This window comes from Fulmarus glacialis, unplaced genomic scaffold, assembly GCF_000690835.1.
Source record: "Fulmarus glacialis isolate BGI_N327 unplaced genomic scaffold, ASM69083v1 scaffold41587, whole genome shotgun sequence".
In the NCBI taxonomy this organism is placed as follows: Eukaryota; Metazoa; Chordata; class Aves; order Procellariiformes; family Procellariidae; genus Fulmarus; species Fulmarus glacialis.
This window is the reverse complement of record NW_009225866.1, coordinates 48711-63139: the sequence shown is the minus strand read 5'-3', so window position 1 is coordinate 63139 and position 14429 is coordinate 48711. Positions and strand designations below refer to the sequence as shown.

At 43.0% G+C, this 14429-nt stretch overlaps 1 protein-coding gene across 1 annotated transcript in view; it reads right to left on the bottom strand.

Moving 5' to 3' along the window:
• Positions 1–177: 177 nt before the first annotated feature.
• LOC104080282 (FGGY carbohydrate kinase domain-containing protein-like) overlaps positions 178–14429 on the bottom strand; it is a gene marked incomplete at its 5' end in the record, with an annotated part of 46604 nt that continues 32352 nt past the window's right edge. The window contains one exon of the mRNA XM_009582620.1: positions 178–243. Coding sequence (XP_009580915.1) covers positions 178–243 — 66 coding nt within the window. The remainder of the gene's footprint in view (positions 244–14429) is intronic.

Below are 14429 nucleotides of genomic sequence, written 5' to 3'. Positions count from 1 at the left end.
CTCACACCCCACTGGCAGCAAATGGCTGCCTTCAGCCAGGTTAAAGAGTTGGATGCCCACCTAATGCTTAAACAATCTGGGTGAGAAATACTACTGCATTCACGCAGAGCTATAAAGAGACGGACCTCAATTTTCATCTTCAGTGAATTCTCACGGATGAACACACAAAAGTCAGGATTACCTTTTATGCTCATGGTTAGGCTGCACGACTCTCCCAATTTTCCCCATTTTCGCCATGGCCTCCTAGTAAAAGACAAACAGAAACTGGAAAAGCCTGTTTTGATTTAAAATACTTTTTGACAAGAACAAGATGTTTCAAAACCAATCGGAACATTACTGATGTATTTTGTTTCGGCTGAACAGGCCAGATGGCATAAAATATGTTCAATCCCATTATATAGTAGTCATGAGAACAAAGTACTGCAGACCCCTCAGTAAACCAAAATCTGTTCCTCTTTCTTACCGGGAGTCCGAGGCAGAACAGACTTATCTTTTATTGTTTACACTAACCAAAGGAAATGTTAAACACTGCATCCCCGGAGGGGAGATTTCTCAAATAAAATGATACATTACATAAGATCCCTTAATCATATTCTTAAAGTATCGATTCCCTGCAGCAAGGGAGGACTCGAGTGCGCTCCAGAAGCTAAAGGTAACTTGCAAATTTCTGTTATGGAGCCCACAGCTGCCCTCACATTCCGGTATAAAGGGGGTTGATCCTACTCTGCTTCTGGCCAAAACGGTCAGACGAAGGGATCTCGCAGAATCCCCTGCACAAGGAGTCTCTGGGACAGAGTCCCCTGTGGAAGGGAAAGGACCGGATAATTTGGTTCCTTTCCTGATCTCTGTGAGATTCTGATTTTCTGTGGATCCTCCTGAGCAATCCCACTGGAATGAGACACTAATCACCGATGTTAATAGAGGATAAAGCTCTCAGGCAAGGGTGGAGGCAGCAGGCACACAGGCTATTTTCAGGGGAAGTTATTTCACAAGGACCATTAAAGCAATAGCTTTCAGATGGAACAGTGTTAAACATAAAAGATCAGGATTCAAGAATCAGTGTCTGGCTAAATCTCTATCAGTGTTCATAGTTTCTAAACAGGACCCTAAACCTGTTTTAATGTTAGTGCCTAATGCATAGCACTGTGAGAGTATCAGAATGACTCCTGGAGAACAGTCAGCCTGTGCTGCCGCTGGAAGCCATCTAGTCAAATACTATGGCTAGATTTTTAAAAGGGTTGGATGATTTTATAGTCTGTAATGTCTGCTGTAGTAAAATCTTTGCTTCCCACTAATCTAGCATTTTACAGCTGAGAATCTCCCAGAACTTTACAACGTAGATGAGGAATGTAAGCACAGTTTCACCGGCCAGGACAGGCAGGGAGGCTCTGAGGATAAGTAAGATGACTGGCAGACCTTACATCTTCTGGTTTCCCACTTCCCCCGTGTTAAAGAAATAATGATCGTGACCTAAATGCTGGGATGTAAGTGGGCTGCCCGTGAAGCCAGCAGGTACTCCTTCTCCCATGCACAACAGTGTTTGCTCAGCTAGGCACAAAGTGCCTGGGAGGCCACCCGTGTGCCAGAGCAGCAGGCGGTCCCCAGCCCTGCCTGGCTGGCTGGACCTGCAGTATTACCTGGCATGTTCTGGGCGTGTTTGCTTCATCCTTCAGCATCAACACGTCCTTTTATACTGCCGGTCCAAATGTGCTAGTAGAATGTGGAACACCTGCTTTCTACATTTGTCAACTTCAGGTGGTTAATACTGGATGAAATTGTGGCTCTACCAAAGCAAAAAGCACTGCCAGTGATGGTGCAGTCAGGATTTACTCTGTTAGTGCTTCTGATAAAATAGCAGGGAGTGTTTCTGTACACTCATATGCCTATACGTGCAGAAGTTGATTGGACTTTGATTCCCCAAGAAACACCCTTGAAATAACACTTCCAGTGAGATAGCGTGTTCTTTTCTCTGGGACATGTGAGCCTGCTGGCACAGAGACTCCACACACCAGCCAGATTAAAATACTGGCATGGAAAGGTTGGTATCTTTCCCAGTAAGAGAAACGGGCATTTATTCCCTGTTCTTTAATAGGTGATACTTGCTCAAGCATTGTTCCTGTTTACAATTCCCTTACATGGCCAGCTGGATATAGAGGCTACCCAAAAAAATGAATGAACACACAGAAAAAAACCCCTCAAAGTAAAAGACAATTCCCTCTGTTACAATCAATACTGCTTTTCGTGTCTTACAGAAAACGTGAGGCAGAGACAAAGCCCCTCGAAGCACTCTCACTAATGGAAAGAGCTGCCTTGTTTTCTGCTCCCTGCTCCCTGCTTTACATCTCTTTTTGAATTGCCTTGGAGATACTGCACGAAAATAAACCCAAGACATCTAAAGCGTCAAAATGTGTCAGACAAATCCACTTTTTTCTCAGGTGTAACAAAGATGAAAGGGAGGGCTAAACTTTGCCACCCACCCCCTCCGTGCAGACACAGGGTCTGCCTGCTGCTGCCCCGTTCTGGGCAGCGTTAAGAGAACAGGACACAGACAGCGCCGTTCCCAGGACGTGCTCGGCTTCTGCCGTAAGTATTCTACACACTCATGTTCTGCTTTACTCTGGGGCCTCTTAACGACTTCCAGTGCTGAAAAATGCATTACTGCTTCTTTGGGAAATAAGCCAGCCTTCTGAGATAAACACATCTTCAGACAGGTTTTATTTTTACACTGTTACTCGTCTAACTACCGGTCTCCTCAGGCTGGTTCAAGAGAGATCAGACACCAGCACCGACTCCACCAGGCGTGGAAGGTGTGAGGGCAGCCTTGGTCAGCATGGCTGTCCCACCGGCCGCTGCAGCCCCGGCCCCGGCTTGGGCTCCCTCCCTCCCGTCCCCTCGCTCCCCTCCTGTGCCTCCGCCACCCTGCTGGGGCCCAACACCACACGGGGCACCTGCCACACTCCAGCCTTCAGAACAAGCACTTCGCAGCGGTGGTCATCAAAGGGTGAAGCCGAGTCTCCACAGGGCTGATGAAAGCCTCCTAACGCTCCCTGTGAGGTCCCCCCAAACCTGAAACCCCTGGCACAGAGGCCCCATCCTCTGACGGGCAGCGGGGGAGGGAGCCGCTGCTCCGAGTTTATGGTTGGACTCGATGATCTTAAGGGTCTTTTCCAACCTAAATGATTCTATGATTCTGTAATTCTATGATTCTATGATGGGGCTGGCAGCAGGACAGGCTAGAGACGTCCCTAAAGGAAAACTAGTCCTTCAGGCCCTGATCTAAACTAGGGAACGGGGCCTGGCTGCTGCTTATCGTCTGCTGGTTCACCCATCTATCCACGTTTGGCTAAGGAGGAAGATGGAAGTCTTTCCAGTTTATCAGGTAAAATACTTTTGTATTTTTAAATCTACTGAAAATACACAGGTCTTTGAGAATCCACAGCATTAAGGTCTCACAGCAACTACCACAGTAATGTGGAATAACATGTTAAAAAAATACACAGCCAGCAATTTTCAACAACTCACTCATTCTAGGTCGCTCAAAATATCCTAAATGAATTCCCTCTCCTAATTTGCATTTCGGTTGTGTGTTTTTTTGTTTTTTAAAGTCAGTTTGGTCATTGTTAGTTTGAACAAAAACTTTACTCCCAGAGGAGAGTCTTTTCAACAATTTTCTGGGGACAAAGAGGAACAGAACATTGAAAATATGAATTTATAATGAAATCGGAAACAAAGGAACATTAGAATCGCATTACTGAATCAGATCAACCTTGTGCACTGTTCTGTCTCCAACAAAGCCTTAAATATAGCAAAGTGATAATACTGCTGTTCAGAAATAGTTTGTTTGAGGGTTGACATCCAAATCCATAATTCCAGCCACCAAGAATTTCACAGTCTTAATTTGAATGACGCTCTATCTTCGTTTGCCAGTCTAGACAGTACAATGAATACAGTGATTTAAACACAATGAATTCTCTCTTAAAACAAAATATTTTGTAAAATTGCTTTTTAATAATTTCTTTTCTCTCTTTCCATAAAGGCTATGCTATAAATAAACCCTGAAAGTTCGCATTTGATCATCATTTCTAAAGGCTGGGCAAGAGGCAAGTGAAGGGTTTACACAGAAAAAAGAGAGGCACTGTGGAGCAGAAATAAAGGGATGCATTCATAATTTTTAACCTTTTGTTAGAGTGTCAAAGCTGAGACAGATACAAGCCAGTAAACACTCTGCTTACCATGGAGAGAGTTAGTCAAACGGGGTTACCCTGCCCGGGACAGAAGGAACACAGGCCCAGGGAACCAAATTCTCCAAGGCCCACCAAGATTTAGAACAAGGTGCCATTTTGCTGCTGGAAGGGCGATGCAGCTGGGAAGGTCAGTAGTCATTCAAACTCATGCGGTACTGGTGGCTGAATTCTGCTCTTCAGCATGATCTGGGGCAGGGGATAAGTTTAAGACACCAGGGAAGCCTCAACAGGCAGTAGATCTCCCAGGGAAACCCTATTTGGAACCCAGGGAAAACCCTGTATCCTAGGGAAACCCTATTTTGACACAGCATGTAAAAGCTGGAAATTTCAACCTTTGTCCCTTTAATAATGGAAAGGAAAATGTTTTTAACACTGTGTGACAGACGCAGAGCAGCAAGCTACTCTGTCAGGCCAGGAGGCACCAGGAAAAGCATGGCAGCCTGGCATCAGGAGCCCACAGGAGGTGCGCACAGGGACGCTCCAGACTGGAAGACCGGACTTCTCCCATTCCCTAGTCAGTGGGCTCCTGCAAGGGCTGTCTCAGCGCCCAGCATGATCCTGCTCATCCCACAAGACGAGCCCATCTCCCTTGGGACTACAGAGGGAGCCAAGGAAGATTAGCCCACTTGTGAATAATCCCCAATTCTGATTTTCAGTAGTGACTCAAGGACTTATGTGTCTGAATATTACTAAAAATTAATGGAATCTAGGCTCTTAGAAGCATACATCAAATGCGAAATCAGATATAGGGACTCCAGCCTTTAGGTAAGGAAGTCAAGTAACTAAATCCCATTGAAATTAATGAGCTGGGAACATCAGTCCCCTTAAAAATTTGGGCTTTTGCTTTATTTAGGTACTTTAAAAATTGTATCCAAAATTAAATGGATGAGGCATTCAGGCACAAATGCAATTTCCCAGCTGTGTTCTCCCCACTTACTCATTTTGATAATCCCAAGAAATCTCTGGACTTTTACCTTGCGTAGTTATTAACTTAACAGTGAAAACAACGACATATCATCTAAAGTTTTACTGTACAATGTCAGTGGCTGAAAGCGTTTGGCCTGCACATACAAAAGCATACAGCAAAGCTCACCAAATTGTGTGGATATACCATGCTCCAGTTACAGCAACAGTGTGCCAGCTACTCGGAGGAAGGATCCTTAGACAATATGAAAACCAAGAGGTGTACTCAAATTCAAATTAAGCAAGTTTTCTCTGTGAATATTGCTGGTTTATGGCTTGTCCAGTGAACTAGCCATGGTTCTGTTGCACCAAAAATGACTGGCCTACGTATAATGGGAAGGATGAAAAATAACTCTGGTTTGGATCATAAATTATAACATAACTAATTCAGGAATCTCAGAACAAGCTGGAATGAGATGCATGGCTTTTCTTCTTCTTCCCAAACTGAAGTTGTTAATTCACCTCATCTTAGTACTTATGCAAAAGTAGGAAATTTTATTCATTTTTATTGTGGCAATACAAGCCAAGTGATCAAATGCTGCCATTCTTATAGCCAAACACAGTGAGAAATATCTGTACCAGCAAACGTGCTTCTTCACATATTCCTGAGAATGACACGAGTGTATGCATGGAAGGTCAGTCTCAACTTCTAAACCATACAGAGCCTGGACACGCGAATTCCGCCTTCATTATCCTGAAGACATTACCCAGACTCCCACTCAGGTCAGTCTCGACTCTGGTGGTTTTGTACAGCTCTACTGTCACAGATCCAGCATCAGGGAAAATAATTTTAAAGTTGCCCCATTCACAACAGACTGAAAGGCAAGAACACTCTTCCCTACCAGATTTGTTCTGATTTGCAGAATTCAGCAGGTGTAAGTACCTTCAAACTAACAGACTGACTTTCTTTACACTTCTAAGTCCTCATAACAAATACCGTAAATAATATTACATGTAATAATTTTTACTGTTCTTCAACAGTGAAGAACCTCTCTCTCACTCATTGCTATTCCACACACATAAGCTGAGACTAACAGATGCTAACTAACATCATTTTAAGAAGTCCAGTTGAGATATATTTGGATTTGAGGGGAATAAATAGATTTCTTGAAATGCTGATATTCAAGAAACACTTTTAAACTTTTCTAAGAATTGTAAGCAAGGCTGCTATTTTCTTATAGGCTTTTATTTAGGGATTGCTTACTCAATAGCCTGAAGACGCAAAATTCATCTTATCTATGCCTAGAGGATTTACATGAATGTATTTGTGTAAAAGAGCCCTAGCAGAACATTACTTTTTAGTGGTATATGACTGCATGAAGAAAGCATGTGATGGACCATATACAATATTTTTCTAGTGGGTTTTTTCCCCCCCTAAATTTGTTTGAGTTATAGGGGCAGATCTTGGCAGCATGCACAAAGCCCAAAATCTGTAACTCAATTCTCTGTGGTATTCTGAATGGAGCAAGCCAAGTTTTAAAACACATTATGGATAAATATTAGAGCTGGGCAAAAATTTCACACCTAAGACCAAAGTGTGAAAATTTGGCTTTCATTCATTTAGTGAAAAGGTGGAAAATTTCACACAAGCTTGTATTTTCCTTTTGCTCTGTTCCAACACAGATTTCTGTATTTCTATCAAACCTGAGAGAGAGAGAGTGTGTTTCTGTCTGTCTGTGTCTGTAAGTGAGACTACAGAGAAGGAGGAAGAGGAGGGCGGAAGGATGGAGGTCCAGTGAGTGGGACACCAGCTCAGCACTTGAGTTCAAGTCTGTCTTCCAGGAAAAGTCACTGGCCTTTTGAATCTCACTATCCATACCTTAGATAACAGCACTGGCACATCTTAGAGGAATATTTTACGTATTTGTTTATTAAAGACCGTTACTGTGGTGGAGGGAAATCAGGCAGGTAGTTGAGAAGGAGCCCAACATTATTCTACCCCTAAACCATCCAACTTCAGTTGACAGGGCCTTGGACGGATCCTCAGTACTGCAACAGGGTAGTTTTCTGGTTCAAGCACTGAATCAGGATCCAGAAAGTTTGCAACAGATTCCCCAAGTTCTCTGGGACATGTAATTTAGTCTTTTAAGTTTCAGCTACCTCTCTCTGAAATAGGCTGCGCCATTGTTTTCCCCCAGGTTTGGTCTGGCTCGTACACACAATTTGTAAACTCTAGGTTTGTCCCTAATTTTGTATTGTAGGTGGTACACAGAGCTCTCAGTCCTCCTGCAGCCCTCCATGCCTCATTAAAGAACGTACCACTTGACCTGTCCTGTACTGTAGGAGCATGGTTTTCACTCCTTAGGATCAGAGACAAGAACAAATGGAAAAGAGATCATGTAACAGTAGAGACAAGTGCAGATAAGGCCACGGTACCACTTCTGCCTCCAGAGCACCTACTTCTACTCTGCTTCAGTGACTACACTGAGTGTCAGACAGACTGTGGCCACCGTAACTCAGTGTCGCACAGAGCTTGTGCTTCAGCCAGGCTGGCCAGCTGACAGACAAAGACATAAGAGGAGCAGCAGTGGCAATGCAGCTGCTGTAAAGGGTGGCTTGTTGTGCTAGCGATGATATTAATTACTTATTCCGCAGACCAAATTTAGAATGGGATGAGGGTCAGCTCTGATTGCCACATCATCTATCAGCTGGAAACTATGTTTGGGTCTAAGCTCCAGCCACACTGGTACTAAATATAGGTTGGTTTGTTGTTGATTTGACTCTGCACTCCCCCGAGTTGCCTCTGACTATCAAATAATTAAGCAGTTTGCTTTGTGAGGGCTCCGTTGCTGGCACCTCTTAGTGCCCAAAGCTGCTTGGATGCAAACTTGACAGCTTAGCAGGGGTTTCGGCTTACCCGGGCAATGGGAAGAGCCCAAGTGTTTAGCTCCTGTTTCAGTTTCACAGATTGCTGACACTGGGTGCCATGAATCAACAGTCTGTGGGCAACATCTAAGCAGTCTGCACCAGAGCTGGGGCATGGTTTAGCCGCACTTACCCTGACATGAGCTTGTATAGATTATTCATGAAGTGTATGTCCATTTTACAATGTCTGTGTATGGAGATCCAAGATAGCCTTAATACGGCTAGCACAGATACTGATAAGATGCAATCACAGCAGCACAGAGGTCTGCCCAGCCTGCCCACCAGGCTGGTTTCCACAACCTGGGGCCCACTCTGCCTCCTTGCTGGTCCCACACTGTGGGTGGCGATGCCACGGCTGGCAGCTTCGTTACCAAAGGGGAGGCTCCCTGACTACACCACCAACTGGGATAGACAGTACATTTCCCTCACCCCCTTCTGAGGTGGAATAAATTTGTTAACCACACACAACATCGCTGTTACAATAGACTAAGAAGGTTTGTCCATACAAACCACATGAAAATATATTGATTTAACCCACTTTTTAGGCTTAGGAACGTTATGCTGACAGGCAGCTCTGTTGAACAGAAAGCAAGCTCACCTGGCACTCAAGAGAGCAGATTCCTACATCAGATCCCGATGCAAGGGACTGCACTATAGCTATAAGCTAAATCAGCCCTCTCCATACTCATCGCTGCTGGTGACTGGGTACACTAAGCCTGGAAGCGCTGTTCTTCTGCACAACCCGAAACAAGTTATTTTGCTTCTCTGGCTCCCTTCTCACCCTCTGCTTGCAGTATCTGTCCCAACGCTTTTACCTTCAATTTTAGGTGGTAAAACCTTTGGGGCAGGCAGGGCACGTGTGTGCTTCTACACTAACTTGCACAACAAAAGGAATGAGCTGGACAGAAAGCGGGAGGAGTCATTTGGACAGGGGAGGGTAAAACAGAGAAGTTGCATCCGCACAGGATATCCTGACACTTGGCTGTGTACTTGACACAGTATTTAGTTGAACTGCACCACTTCCTTTAATGTGCAAAACTCAGATTTATTCAGCTGATTTCTTTTCACATTCACGCTGAACATACAGCTTTCCTTGCGTTTAGTCATTGAGTTCAAACTTTTATTTGCCATCTGGCAATGGATTGGGGTTTACAGGGGGGAGGGGATAGGAAAGGGTGGTTTTCTTTTTTTTTTTTTTGCATCTGTATTTGCTTTATGAGCTATGGCTAAGGCATCATTTACACATGGGGAACTGGATCGAGTTCTCTCAATTCTTTCCATATGTTCACTTATGCTGTCAAAACATTTTTTCGATCTAATTAATCTGCACACGTCTCTCTGTTCATTTCCCCACTCGGTGGGTTTTAGTATTTTTGGGGTATCTAGCTGGGATTTAGTCATAAAAACAACTTCTGCCTACACTTTGCTTTAGGGTTACTCCATCAAGAAAATGAAACTTAGCGACATTTCACTCTTCTCCATGTAATTTTTCTTGCCATCTTTCCCACACTGGCTGAGGAGACTTCCCTTTTCTCCTCATCTTTCAGATATATTCTTTGTCATGCTCCAGTGTCTACCTGAGCTTAATGAGGGAAATCCCTGCTGTGAGTTTTGATTTGGGATTATTTTTTATCTAGTTAATCTGATGTGTGGTTTACTATTAAAAAAACTATACCTCAGAAATATGCTTACATTTTACCCAATCTGGACTGCATTTGGGAAATCACACTGGACAGGGGCTCATAAAAAACACAAGACCTTTAAAAAAAAAGTATTTCACTACTGTAAACCAGTAGAAGGTTGAGATATTAAAAAAGAGAGTAAAACTGCATTAAAATATGAAGCAAGCCTTTCTGGTAAGCTTACAGATATCCTATCTCCAACAAAAAATTAAAATATCACTTAAGAGAAAACTGGTATTTTATAGATACTCAACATGCGGCAGGCAGAGAGTAAAACCTAGAAGAAATGAGAAATCTCTTAAGAGTTTAGAACTGGACTGCACAGCCATTTCTCCTTGCGAAGCACCGTACAGAGAAGATAGCTGTCTGTCATAGAATCATAGAATAGTTTGGGTTGGAAGGGACCTTTAAAGGTCATCTAGTCCAACCCCCCTGCTGTGGGCAGGGACATCTTCAATTAGATGAGGTTGCTCAGAGTCCCATCCAACCTGACCTTGAATGTTTCCAGGGATGGGGCATCTACCACCTCTCTGGGCAACCTGGTCCAGTGTTTCACCACCCTCATTGTAAAAAATTTCTTCCTTATATCTAGCCTAAATCTACCCTCTCTTAGTTTAAAACCATTCCCCCTTGTCCTGTCGCAACAGGCCCTGCTTAAAAGTCTGTCCCCATCTTTCTTGGAAGCCCCCTTTAAGTACTGAAAGGCTGCAATAAAGTCTCCCCGAAGCCTTCTCTTCTCCAGGTTGAACAACCCCAACTCTCAGCCTTTCTTCATAGGAGAGACGTTCTATCCCCCTGATCATCTTCGTGGCCCTCCTCTGGACCCGCTCCAGCAGGTCCATGTCTTTCCTGTGCTGAGGGCTCCAGAGCCGGACGCAGTATGGCAGAGGGCATTTGGTTTCCTTGCCATGATTACTACAGACAGGAGTTAGCAACCTTTCTAGCACACTGTTCCAGAAAGTATTTTTCTTTCCCAAATTAGAGGCTACAAGTGACTAAACTGAGTGAAAGCAAGGCATGCTGATCAGCTGATGATATTGTCCTGTTTGTTAAAAACAGGGGCACCCTCTCTTGTCTAGGTCTGAAAATCAGAGGCAGCCAGGGATGCGAAACTACTGCTCTCATTTGCTCTTCTGCCATGAAAACTGTCCTTTAAGAAGAGTGCTGTCCTAAAAAGCACTTTAGATGCTGGATACATATTGCTACAAAATTCTAGAAAGCTTTTGATGCCTTAAAAACCTGGGAAGCCTGGTCTGACGGCTGGGATGGCCAGTCTGTTGCCAAACATGCTCTAACAGCAGCAAGGGAGAATCCCAACCTGAACTGTGGGATTCCTGTGGATACAGAATTCGAAGAGATTTATATGAGGAAACTGTAATAGTCACATCAAAACAGGTGTTCTGCTCCCCTTGCTCCTAAAAAATTTGGCTTGTATCTCGTGGAGACCATTGGGAAATGCTAAATACAGTTCTCTTTAGCATTAAAACTTCTCTGTAAGTAGGTACCTCTTTATATGCACAACCTCTCTGTGTATTGCAATTACATTTATTGCATAGAAAAACCTGTAGGCACCAATTTACACAAATTGATTGGGACAAAACTATCTTTGTTGGTAAATGTCAAGTGTTACCCTCATCGCTACTCTAGATATCTGTCAGGCCTGACATTTTTCTGTACAGAACCAAAACCAAGGGCTATTAATCCCCACCTGCCCCAGAGCCATAAAAGAGCCTTTGATTACAGTAATATTACATAACCTCTTTTAATGAGCAAATCTAAACCTGCCACCCAGCATTGCCAGCAGGCATTTTTAAAGGGATCTGAAGCATCTTCTTCCTTAGGAGACCTTCTAAGAAAGCAATTGTATTCATTTGGCAAATAGAAAAAGAGCACATTTTATAATTGACTGTGCCCAAAACAATAGCTAGTTCTGTCTGAAAACACACTAGTTGGAATTAAATGCAGTTAGCATGTGAGTCAGTCATCAAGTGGTAGCTGAGTTTGGCTGGCTCACAGCCCGAGATCTAATATAGCACCCTCCTGCCCTAGGGGTTATCTTTAAAGTAGAGGTCTTGCAGAGAAGAGCACACTAGACAGCCTCCACCTTCCTACCTCCAAATTTTGGCTAGGTGGGAGGGTTGGTGAACTTGTTTGTAAGCTGTCCTTTTTATCTGCGGGAAAGGCAAACAGCACTGAATCCCTCCAGAGGGACGTTCTCACAACACCCAGCCGGACACCATTCCTACTTTTACTTTGCTGTCCCATCCCATTTCCCATTTTTTAAGACGCCCCCAATGAGCTGCACCTTGTGGCTCCTATTTCCAAGCAAACCTTGCCCCTTCACTCACTTTCACGAGAAATTTCTAACCAACTGCTCCGGAAGTGCTTATGGGGAAAGCTCTTCCCAGCACAACTTCTGTGACTGTAAGGAGGGCAGTCGGATACGCCAGCTCCTGAATTTTAATCTTGGTGCACGCTTTCTTGTACCTCAGTTTCTCATATATTCCATGGGAATCAATAACACCACTAGATTAATATCAAACACTCAGGAGGGAAATCTAGCCGATATGGGACACAACTGAAGAAAAAACACTTGGTGCCTCATGATTCAGCTGATCCTAAGAATTTTTTTTGCTGAGGATCTGGCCTTTGATTTAAAGACAGCAAGCTGAGAGAAGAGATGAATAGCAGAGACTCAAATGGCTCATGGAGCTTTTCACTTGTAGGTCACCAATCAGAACGTCAGCGAGGTCAGTGAGTGTTTGTGAGTTATCATGGTACGCAAGCTTTTTATAGTGTCCTTTGCAAAGCGGATTTATTGGTTTCAATTAATTTCTATTGTATGCAGTTTTCACAACATGAAACCCTCCATTGTTACAGCTCAGTCACTGTTAACCCTTCACAAAGCTACATAAGAGAAACTGCTACCACCACCACCACCTGAACAGCCTGCCTTTTAAAATCATACTTGAAGAAGCATCCTAACTGTGAACTGAGCCTGGATGACCTCAAAGAGCCTTTCCTAGCCTTGGGTAGAGGCACAGCCATGTGAGGAAAGTTGTACTGCAGCTGCACATACTGTTCCTCACTCATGCATAAATCGGGAAAGGCAGAGCCCAGCTCTGCAGGCTTGTTCTTTACTCCCCACAGTGACTCTGCAGCCCTCACTGGGTCTACTCTTGGAGAAAGATAAGTGTGTGTGCTGGCAGCATCATAGGCCTATTCTTTGCAGAAAGTACTTTCTGAAAGAAAAAACAAAATAGAAGAAGCAAAAATGAACAACTATATCATTATCTAATGTGCTGAGATCTCAGCAGAGATCATTTCAAAGATCCATATTGTTTACAGCAGCTGAGGAGTCTAACAAGTGCTGAAGCTGTGCTCTCGCTTAAAGTGCTAACATATTTACAGTTTTCAATCCTGTCCTTAGCGTTTATCTGTCATTTCAAGATGAATGCTCCTTTTGTACAGGCTAATTACTTGCACGAACACTGCACTAGCTCAAAATCCCAGATTTGTTTCGCTTTTCCATTAGCAGCAATTTTGTACTTTGGAAATTGCTTAATACAGCAAATCTAAAAAAAAGCTAGTTTTTGTTCAAAGGTATTTCTTTGGCTGTGACAGGTATAGAATGAAAGGAGGGACATTAAATTACTTTCATCTGATGAAAGTCTTCATTTTACTATACAATTTTTCTAAACGCACTTATCCATTGTTCTGTTCTGGCTTGGTTTTTGGTCTTAGATTAGTTTTTGCAGATCTATATAAAATCAGACTAGATCAGTAACAGACTGCTTGATAAGACACAGTTATCTCATGCTCAACAATCTTTTCTCTATATATAATACATGAAAAATTTGTTAGGATCCCATCCTGCCCTTTCCTCTTCTAATAAACGGTAGGATCATGTGCATCTGAAAAGCCGTCAGTCATTTCATTTTTACAGGAATAGAAGGAATGCAGGCCATTCTACAACTCAGTAACTTAATTAAAAAAAATACAACCCAGACATGCAAGAAAAAGGATACAGTTCTAACAAGGAGGTCTTATCCTGTTGAATGTTTTACATTACATTCATTGGGTTACTGACCTGTCACAAACCAGTTTCAGATGCAAATCAAAAAACGCTCAGCAATGCAAGATGCATTTGTTGTTTCTGCTAATCTTGATCACACTGCAGTCAAAAAAGGGTAACATCTGATTTTCAGAAGTCTCCAGCAAATGTCTTCAACTGCAGTTTAGAAGGCTCCATACTTGAGCAAAAAGAACACCCAGTCTCTCAGATACATGTTAGATACAGCATTAGATGTCTACAGCTACAAGCCTGTGAATGAAAATGCTGATCTTGAATTAGCCTTTGTTATTCCTAAGGAATTGCCAGTACAAACCATGAGTGAATTTGTGCTTTAAAGGATGTGGTCTCCCTTTGCAGCCCAAGTATTTTCTAAAAACAAGAATTCTGCATATGAAGTGCATTGTATTGTAAATGTATAACACAACCTTTAACAGTCATGAATGCTCTAAATATTAAAAATTGATATAAACTTCTGAGTTGTATTCATGTCATACTCTTATCAGCCATCTTTCATATTATATACATAGCAATGAAAATTCTCACACATAATAAACTGGTTGCAGTTTTAAAGTAAGCTTTTGTTTTCTTGTGCGGAAGTCA